Genomic DNA, 10936 nt, shown 5'->3' on the forward strand with positions numbered 1-10936 from the left:
CACTACCAGCTTCATCCATCAGCTTTCTCTGTTTACCATCAAGGCTGAGAGCCAATCGTTCTGCACGTAACACCCTGCAGTTGAAGCTTATCTTGTCTATTGTTGTTTTTTTGGACAAGTTGTGATCCTGGTTTCAAAGCCAAACCATTAACAGAAACAGAGACGGTAGATTGCAAACTTTCCATCTTTCAATGTAGTAAAAATGTACATATTACCACGGCCTTGGAGTAACGCCAATAATTATTCATTAACAGAGAAACAGCTGATAATAGTAAAGGTTTTAATATCTACTATGTGAAAACCGAAGTTAATGCAATACAAAAATCTTGTTACAGTTGCATACAGGCTTTGGCCTAAATGAAAACTGGGTGCTCTAAATTATTCACACACGGAAGTCATACGACACAGATATGTCACAATAAACAAAAGTAACATCTGCTACTCGATTATGTCATGATAAACAAATATGACCTCTTCTACACCAGTGTTTCACTCGTAATGTATGACATCTGTTACACAAATATGCAAGTAACTAAATTAATCTCAGTGTGTGGCTGCATGAATTTTATAGTTCTATTTCACAATCATGGTGGGTCTAAGTGTGCAAACTGTACTTTCATCTATAGGAATAAGTGCTATTTCAACACATCCTATTTATAACTGTCAGATATTTGAAAATGTATCATGGCAGGAGATTAAAATGTCTTTCAACTACATGCCTTGTTGAAAAATATAACCATTATTATATTTTTTCCAAAGTGTGGCACTAAGGACATTTTGCAACTCAGCAGAGGATGGTAATCTACCCTGAAGTTTATTTATCCAGCAGAAGAAAGACCTGATCCTCAACTGCTCCGGTAGCTGTGCAGAGCAGCTCTGCCCGTGAAGGTGTCACATGAAAGCTTAGCAAGTTGTCACCGGTCCCTGCTATTAAATCCCAGTGAATGGGCCTAAAGAGCCACAGTGTGCACAGAATTAATTCGTGTTCAGAGCATGGTGCTTAAACCTCCCACATTTCTGCTTGCTGACTCCGGTCATTCGGGGACATGACGTCAAAACTGGGGCACGCCAGCCTGAGGGTGAACCGGGAGCTGTGACAGAAACTCTGCCTGAAGAATTCAAACATCATCCTCACAGCTAAACGCAAGCGAACACTGTATTAAAAATTGCAGGAAAATCACCCACATGACATTTTAGATTCACGCCTCATTTGACAAATTGATTCATCCATCATTATCCAACCCATCCATCCCTAACTTCCCTATCTGCAGTGTCCCTGGAGCCAATTCTGGAAAATACAGCACACAGGTGAGGTTGCAGACCCTCATGGGAGGATATACTTAACCAGATAAAAAGGTTGTTTGATGTGTAACAATATGAAAGCAATTTACATTTCATGATCTTTATCCTTCTGGCTGCCCTGCTTGGCCGTGATACTGACAACCCTGGCTTGTTCTCTGCACTGTTCTGCTTGTCATAAATCCCATTTTAATAGGAAATTAAGAGGAAATGAAGCATAATCCAGTGGTGATTTTGGGAAAGGCTGTTACGATTCAGCGTCATTGTCGAGCAGTATCAGGTTTAAAGTTTGCAGGACCATCAGCCTTTTAACGAGACACGGCCTTTGCATTATGGGTAGTACCCATGGGCCACCGTGGACTGCAGGCCATGTTCCTGGTCCTGCTTGAGGAATTTACGGAAAACAATGCAATGGACCCACACACAATTGCAAGAAGGAATAAGCTCTTCTCATGTAAATATCAAGAATCACTGGAGTCTCGTTGATCCTCGTCTTAGGCTCAGTGGTAAATGGGACCAAGAATTAATTTAGACTTTGAAATTATGAGGAAGTAAATGGACAACTGCTGGGAAGCAGCGGGCAGCTGAGGTGAAGGATTGGAAGAGAGAGAGGAATTTTACAGGAGACTGGTAATAGGCATAGCATTCAATTCCACTACCTGGACCAGTGCAAAAACAGAGGGATTCATCCACAGACCACTATATCAGTAATTATAGGTAATATAAATAGGGAGGGTGACAATTTAAACAAGAGATGTTATGTTTCTACCAGGTTTTGTAGAAATGAACACGTTCTGTTCATCTGTTCATCACAAGCACAGAACGGTTAGTTTTACATTCTTCAAACAGACCAGGTGTTTTTAAGCAATGAGCTTAAAAAGTTGTTAATTCTGCATTAAAACTAGAAAAACCAGAAAACATCATTAAAAAGTGATTTTATGAGAAGAGCAAAGCTTCTCTGTGAAGCATTCAAAGCAGGGTAATTTGTCTCTTCCTAAAGGAAAGAGAAAACATCCAAAAACATCTCGCTGGACTAACCCCAGTATAACTTGGCTTGGGACAGAGGTAGCTAGACTAGCCATCACAGCAATGGGCTGTGGACATGGGCACACTGTTCCATGGTGTAGACACTCTATTTTAAAGAGGTACTGCAACCCTGTGCTGGAAAGATGGAAGCATGGCTGGATATCCATCAGCACTGAAGCCTATGGCGTGTTGGGTGCAGAACCTGCTTCTGCCTGTTTGTGTGTAGTAGTTTGCATCTTCTCCCCAGGCTTTTCTCACTTTATATCATTTCATTGGATGGGTAAAAGCAATAAAAGAGCAGGCATACGGATTAAACACGTTTAGCTATAGTTAACACTAGTGCTGGCCAGTTAAAGTTAGGGCAGCTTAACTGTTACCCTAAAGTTAGGATTGGCTTAGGACCTGTTTGACTGTAACAGCTTTTTTTCCTAAATCAGGTTCTAACCCCAGTTATCGTGATTACCAAACAGTTTAGATAAGATCTGAAAGTAAGGAAGTTTCTGTAATACGGCCCCTGATTCCAAGTTCTTGGACTGTCTGGACTGGGAACTTTTGTGATTCCTAGCCATTTCAGTGTCTTGCTTTCCCACCACATAACAGGAACTGTGACCGTGTGAGTTTTATACCAAATAAGCACAGGTGATGCAGAAGATTAGTGGGTTATAGATGTATGATATGTTGGTTGAGACAACGGTATTGAACTCTGTCTGATGTGATAATAAAAATTTGATCACAAAAAAATTCAAGTTAACAGCACCAGACCTAAAGACATAACTACTGAAATAATGGAGATGATGGCACTGGACAACAAGCCGTTTTCTGTAGTGGAGGACGAGGGATTTTGTCGACTCTTTCACATTTTAACCCTACTTTCAATCTGAAGACACAAGGGGCACCACCTCCTGGGTGCCCAACCACAAAATTTGCTGAGTGGGGGGATCAATCACCTAATCTGAATATGTCAGTTATCAGCGTTGGTCAAAAATACTACATTGGTACACCACTAGTTAAGCTTCACATGTAATTTCATTCGCAACATCACTGCCACCCTAAAACAATCGAGAACGTTGTTTTCAGTCATCGGTCTATATATTTTCACCAAAGTATGTACATATGTACAAAAACTATGCACAAATCCCCTCTGATGTCATTTCTATTCTGAAGGTCATCAAAGGTTGCATGCCCTTATCAAAGAACACACCTCTTATTTCAGAATTCACACTTCACAGGCATATTCCTATATTCCCAACGTACTTTTCTGATTATCTCCTGTCAGCTATGTTCAGCTCTAAAAACCACGTCTGCATCTTACTTATTACATTCAGGACCAGGGAGAGTGCGGTCTTAGCAACAGTGAAACTTTCACTGAGATCAACATGTAACTATCTGTCATAACAAAATGCAAATTTTATTATTTTCAAAACCAAAGACTTTTTTTTCTTTTTTTTTAAACATGCAGATTACTATTACAGTAAACACAAGAACCAGAATGTGAAACGATCAGTTTTCTGCAGAATTCCCCAAGACAGTATCAACATTCAGCAGAGTCCATGACATTGTTAATCTGTCTGAAATCATCCACCTCATTATTCAACACATATCTGACAGGTTTTAAATAAACCAAAAAATTCTTGTTTCTTGTATCTTAGCTTGGTCATGCCCCTTTATGTCTTGACTGTGCAAAAAAAACCACACATCTTTTTCTTTGAAGAACTTGAACTGTGTATGTCCGTAAAAATGTTATTGCTTATAAATACTGCACTTGGAGGTATTATTAACATTAAGAAGAGACCCTGTAAAAACCATGAGACACCCTAGCCCTCTAAAATGGAGGTCTGCATGAAAGATGTTGTAGTTTGAAACAATCTCCTCATGCTGAATGTAGATAAAACAGCAATGATTTTTCACGGTCTGAGTTGGCTCTCAGTTTAATGCAAGACTGACACATTAAAGTACCTGTGGTTACAGCTCATCATATTGTTTAACTCTTTACGGTACTGACCGGCATAGCTCTCTCTTTAAAGATTTAAAGGTTTTCATGGCATATATCTAACAGCAACACTATGCCATCTATCTGCTTACTGTAAATGCTTCCTGAAGTATCTCCAGTTTTAATAAATACAGCTACAAGTCTTATTACAACTAAACAGTGAAAACATTCTACCTCAGTATTCACCCCCCTACACTGACCTCATGTCAAATATATAGTGAATATCTCTCTCTCTTCTCCTTGGCCCCATTCTGTGGTTAATATTCATAAAATGTTGGTTATCACGTACAAAATCGGAATCTTGTTATATGCATTTTCATGATTCTTTTCTGCCTGATGGATGCTGATTTCATGGATGGACACTGGTTTCATGGATGGACACTGATTTTATGAATGGATGCTGATGTCATGAATGGACGGTGATCTAATAGGTGAATGCTGAATTCATGGATTGACGCCAATCTCATGGATGGATGCTGGTCTCAGGGATGGATGCTGATCACATGGATGGATGCTTATCTCATGAATGGATGCTGATTTTATAGATGGACGCTGATCTCAGAAAAGCAGTGCTGTCACATATCACAGGTAAAGATTTGGTGCCGGATAACTCACAGGCTTCCATGAATATATCAGCTATTCCTGGACATTCTCATTCTGGTCCTAGACCCACAGGACCCAGAACCCAGATATGACAATTTCCAAAGGAGGGATCCATATATCAGCCTAGTCCAGGATACAGATCCAGGCATTAACAAAATCTCCGCACTGCACTTAGCGAAAAAAATCAGCCAGTGATAATGGGTTAACCCCAGTCTTTCCCAAAATTCCATGCTCTTCACCACTGCGATATTATGCTTTATGAACATAACTTTCCCAGGAGTATTACATGATCACCTTCTTTGAAGGGGGTCAGAGAATGGTTCTAAATATTCCTCAGACTACTAATTTTTTATAATCATTTTTATGATAAATTTCTATCTGTTTATCTTCAATAACAACTATGAGTACAGTACAGGTAGAGGCTCATAGTGAACCTGGGGCAGAAAACCCAGGGCAAAAAGCAGGGGACACCCTGGATGGGATACCTGAGTACCAAGAAGAAACAATTGCATACACAGGAGGGACCATCAAACTCCCAGACAGAGCCAAAAGGGGAACTGAACATATAACCAGGATAGCCATCCTGAAACCTTCAATTCTGATTCTACTTGGGAAATCCACTGTCTGTGAACATTGTGACAATTCGCCTACCAAAAGCACTTACTCACTGATTGTCTTTGACTTTTTTCCCGTGCTTGTATTTCCTTCTTCACTGTCACTGAGTTGCACCAGCACCCAATCAGACATGCACACAGAGAGACGTGAGGTATGGAACACATGAAGGAAAATGCAACAGAAAGCTGAACTTGAGCAATTCAAGGACTCATGAAACAGAGAATCAGTTCTGGTCTTTTCTCGACAGCTTGGTGTTTTTCTTTTTAATATCGCCTGTGGTCTCAGCGTGACAGATGACTCATTTGGAACATTATACTCTTGTGTATGAAGCCTTTCAGCAGCAGTTGGGACTCATAATTATTATAATATAATGTTATCTAAATTGAGTATTGCGGGAATCTTGATCCCTGTTGAGGGTCCAAGCCTGACGAGAAAGAAAACAATACTGGAGCCAAATCCGTGACACACTAACTTGTCAGCAGGCGAGCCTGAGATTTCAAAAGCCAATAGATGTAAGCCCTAAGAACACCAGCAGAAGCTCTGAAGGCGTTTACCAGGATGTCATTCTTTGTCTGACAGCTTATAGTATCTATCATTTTGATTATTTATTAGCATTGTCTAGGCTTGGGCGGTATGGTGGTATTACGGCATACTGCGGTATCTGGCAGTCCAGGCAGAAGGCATTATTTTTAATACCATAAAAAATACAGACGCTCCTCCTTGTATGACACTGATACCGGAGATGCTGCATTGAGGTGATGTACTGTAGCGCACAGCGTTAGCGGCGATTGGAGCCTCACTTAAGTAATGAGAAAAAGGCAAAGAACAACACACATGCGTAGGTTAATACTACAGAAACAAAATGCGGCATGAATGCTCTGTAAGTTGCTGGAGCATGGCATGGCATACTTGAATCTTAGTTTGCACGTGGTCGCAGGCCAGGCAGCTACAATGGTATCAATGAACGAAGGCTGATTGTCTCCTTGTTTTCCTAGTGCTCAACTTCCACACTGATGAGTCAGTTTACAGTAGCCTACATGATTTACATGTTTTTTTTCTAAATACTGGCATGCATCGAATACCAGGGTGAAATGTCAAGAAGGAATGATGGTACGTAAATTGGATACTGCCCAAGCCTACTGTTGTCCCGCATTTCATAGGCAGCCTGAACAAACTGACATGTCTTTCTGGTAAATGAGATCTGCCCCTCCTGCCAATGCTAATGAAGGCAATAGCTTCGGCATTCAAAGAATCTGGTGGCTAGACCTTGAAGACAAGTTTCAAAAGTGAAAGATGGGGGCTCACCTCTGCAAAAGTTCTGCTCATCAGGAACAAATCCGGGGCTGCAATGCATGTTTCGGACCACGTTTTGGTAAACCCGGTGCCTGGGTGGGACTGGGGGAGAATTGACATGCTCTGCAGCCTGTTCCTGACTCTCCTCTCCATTGTTGACAATGATTTGGGCGCTGGGAGGAAGGCAGAGGTAGCCGCCGTAGTGGTTTGTGCACTGCATGCCGCCTTTGCAAGCGTCAGGCAGGATGGCACACTCGTCGATGTCTGAGGGGAACACGGAGAGACGGGAGGCGCTGCTCATCATCTTTGAAGAGCGGGAGAGTGACTGACATGCAGAATGGAAGGATGGTCAATTTGAGGGGTAAATTCCAGGCTAATATGTTACCTTTGCACACTTGCCTTTGGGGTTCAAATTCGTAGCCATCTGTGCACTGTTGATTAAAAGAATACAGCCAGTCATAGCTTAAATCTAAAAACAATCCACTGTTTTTCCAGAAATTACCAATACATTACTCAAATAACCTATAAGTATGCTGCACTTGCATCCTTTTCCTTTGAAAGTAATGTATGTGACAGTGTCCCTAACAAATACCTCTTAACACAGGTTGTCAAATGGCTGTTTCTTAAGTACCCAGCTTGCCAGAATTATGGCACTTATCCTTGGCATCCAGCATCTTTGACTAGCCGTCCCCGCCCACAACGTGTCTAATGCCCCCCCCCCCTGTACAGAGGGCGGAATGTGTGCCTCACACTGAGTCACCAGAGACATTATCCTGGGGTTTCTGTTCAGGCCTAGGCCTAGGCCTGTGTCAACCCCCCCCCCCCCACACACACACACACACACACACTAGGAAACACCCCATATCAGCTGGTGGAGCTGTGTCTGGAAACCTGAAAATGTGAAGAGCCTCGTCTTATCTGGGGCACCACAGCTCTCTGACTTAGGTTCATTCAGAGCTTACTGTCGATTACTCAACACTCCCTCTGTCCTATAGTATATTCCAGCCCCATCCCATAATTCACACAATGCCAGGAGGAAAGGAGCAGATGATGCTAACTAACTTCTAAGTATTGGCGCACTTTGAATCCTGGACTGTTATCTATGAGTGCTGGAGGTGTTTGGCACTTTGGGGACAAAGAGAGCAGTTTGAAACTGGGGATAAAGAAAAGAGAGACTATCATTGGCTGATGGAAATGTGACGAAAAACCTTAGAGGAAACTGCCAGCACCCACAGGATGGCGACACAGTGCCTACACCCAAGCTCTGCAAAAAACCTGCATTGGCTGCATCTCTTCAGTACCAGAGGTATAAAGTTCAGGTCCTGAAAGTACAAGTCCAGACCAAGATTTTGTTTCAACCAACCAGTTGAGTATAACGAGTGAGAGTTACAGAGAACTCAACTGGTTGGTTGAAACAAAACCTGGGAACTCATCTCCTGGTTGGGCCTTCAGAAACATATCATGCTATAAGGACAGCTTGATGAGCTCTGATATGTTGCCTGTAATGTAACCTCCTTCTCCTGCTGGGTGAGGTGTCTTCCACGATGACCATCTTCCCATCCCTCATAACCTCCTAAAGCGGTGTTTCCCAATCCGGTCCTCATGGACCCACAGCAGTTCACATTTTTCCACCCTCCTACCTCCCGGTTAGGATTTGGTGCTGATTAACTCATGGGCTTCTGTGAATATATCAATGAGCTGGGAGGAAGCAAAAATGTGTACCGACTGTGGACCAAATTGGGAAACGCTGCCTTAAAGGATGCCCAGGACTGCGTGGAGGGATGCCAGTGAAGAGCAAATTCTAAGAATTCTTTATCTGTTTGCATGGACTCAAAGTCACTGTTACAATCCACCAAGAACTAATGAAAATGTGAGCGAGTGTATCTCAGCATCCAATTTAGTAATGTTTTTGTCTGTATTAGGGTTATACCTACAGTACCTGTTCATTTATTGATTGCATTAAAAACAAATAATTTACATTTAAAACTAAATGTATTTTTTTCCTATATGGTGTTCAATTCTCATGTTTTTTTTTTTTACAGGACTCAGAAAATAAATAATCTGTCACCAAAGAATAACAACATGTTATTAACATTCAGTTGTATATTATAAAAGCATATTTAAATGTAAGTAAACTATGTTTGTTAAGAATATGCAGTGAAGATAAGTAGCACATCTGACTCTGGAACAGTGGATCATACTTTCCGAAAATTGTTATGGATGTATAAAGAAACACAGAGCAGATACTGGGCACCCCCGGGACAAATGAATGTGTCTGTTTTAATGCATACGAATGGAGCGGGAGGCGCACTTACCGTGTAAGAGACCGGGTCCTCTGCCTCTTGGGAAAGAACGGAGTTAATGACCACGCTTAGACACAAGCATATCCTGAACATGGTGAACAGCCCTAAAAATAGGGAAGAAAGGCGTTATTACGGGCCTATTTATGTTCCATGTTTCAAGGCAGTCGATAAATGTAATAGCCGTTATTACATCAGAAGCTAAATCGTTGAGCAAGTGCAAACATCTCCCCGTGTTTGGAGGGCAGTGTTTTTGCTGGAGCGGCTCCAGTCTCGTCTTAGACAGCTGGAGGCATGCGGCGTTTTTTCGTTTGTTTTTCCCTCGGAGTGCACTAAACGCACCAAGGGGTCTCAGGCAAACGCGCATGTTAAGCAAGCCTCACTTTACACACTGTAACGTTTATGCCAAAATTCAGCTGTTCGAAAATCAGAGCTGAGAAATTTCGCAACGCAATGCATGGCGCAACTCCATCTGCTTTTTTCCGTGTGAAAACACCAACTTTAGTTACATCTTCGTGTAGAGAGAGAGGACTGAACTATGGCAAAGATTTATTGACGTTGTATATTAATTACTGTCAGTGTCACAGAAATTTCGGTATATATAAAATACGCATGGAATAAGTTTAACTGAGAGACGCATTTTGTATGGTGTTTAAGGGGGAAAATTATTATGTAATACAATGCAAATAAATAAAAATAATTCAATATACATTACAGATAAAAGTTTACCAAGCGTACGCACAAATGCACACGTTAACGGTCACTGCATTCCTACACATTACTATAGCTGAACATCTTTCCACCGCTGAACACCTGTGCGTATTTAAAGGCTAAACGCATATTTGTTTTCAGGTCATACACACGCTGCAAACTCAGCAGTCAATACCTGTTACCTGGTGTAGCTCAGTGAAAAGAGCAGATCTTAGGACAGCACCTCTAAAGAAAAGCCCACAGTAAAGGAAAAAAAATCCGGAGTTAAATTAATCTTCAGTTGTGAAGTGATGGTATGGCAACTGCTGTAATCTCCTGCAGTCCAACACCCAGAAGAATCAGAGGGAACATGCGGAATGTGGGAGGCGGCGCTCCTCGCAGGTCTCACACCACCGCGCTGTCCCATCGTTTTCCTTTAGGAAACTCCACTTGGATGTGTTCCCCTCGCAATTATTATAATTGTTATTAGACATATAGCGCCCCCTGGAGGTCATTTCAAATTCAGCATGAATTCTGTTTATAGTTCTTGTTTTTGTGTCTAATTCAGCACATTTCCATGTAAAAGATTTGTGTGCTGGAGGGAATGTAAGTGCATTTATCGGTTATTAATATTTAATTTAATTTTCTGGCTTTTGTGGGGGAAAACAGTTCACAACCACTTCTGCCCTACAACATATCAGATGCTCCATTTAATAGTGGAGATCAATGCTTCACAGCTATACTAAACATCTATGTCTATCTATTTTGACCTTTCTTCTGCAGCTCACATGTAAGAAAAGGGGAAACTTTTGCCATCGAAGTATCAGGCCAATGGCAGTCTAAGCTGTAGGTTCCAACTCAGTCCTTCAAACTTTTGGTTTTGCCAAAGTTTCAAAACTGTGTTTAAATCATATTCTTTTTTTTCTCCTTCTTTGCACAGAGAGATCGATCCCTGAAACACTTCATCTATAAATCGGCCATCTCTTTTCAATGCATCCTCTACTGTCTCCCCAATATACGGACTCCGATTCCGGGTCGAGCCATGGAGATCTGCACAGGCCTTTGTCTCAGTCTTTTGCTCTTGAGTCCTGATGCCTGTTTGGTACCCCAGCAATTATCT

General features: G+C 41.6%; 1 protein-coding gene across 2 annotated transcripts in view; it reads right to left on the reverse strand.

Annotated features, from left to right (window-relative positions):
• The window catches only part of LOC111853475 (EGF-containing fibulin-like extracellular matrix protein 2), a 41690-nt gene extending 31447 nt beyond the window's left edge, over positions 1–10243 (reverse strand). The window contains exons 1-4 of one of the 2 annotated variants that reach the window (XM_072703506.1): positions 10013–10243; positions 9142–9233; positions 7212–7257; positions 6839–7090 (exon numbers count right to left, since the gene is read on the reverse strand). In XM_072703506.1, coding sequence (XP_072559607.1) covers positions 6839–7090; positions 7212–7257; positions 9142–9222 — 379 coding nt within the window. In that variant the 5' untranslated portion in view covers positions 9223–9233; positions 10013–10243. The remainder of the gene's footprint in view (positions 1–6838; positions 7091–7211; positions 7258–9141; positions 9234–10012) is intronic. The other variant, XM_023830412.2, reaches the window with a different exon arrangement.
• Between the last annotated feature and the right edge of the window lie 693 nt (positions 10244–10936).

Source organism: Paramormyrops kingsleyae, chromosome 20, assembly GCF_048594095.1.
Source record: "Paramormyrops kingsleyae isolate MSU_618 chromosome 20, PKINGS_0.4, whole genome shotgun sequence".
NCBI classification, from domain to species: domain Eukaryota; kingdom Metazoa; phylum Chordata; class Actinopteri; order Osteoglossiformes; family Mormyridae; genus Paramormyrops; species Paramormyrops kingsleyae.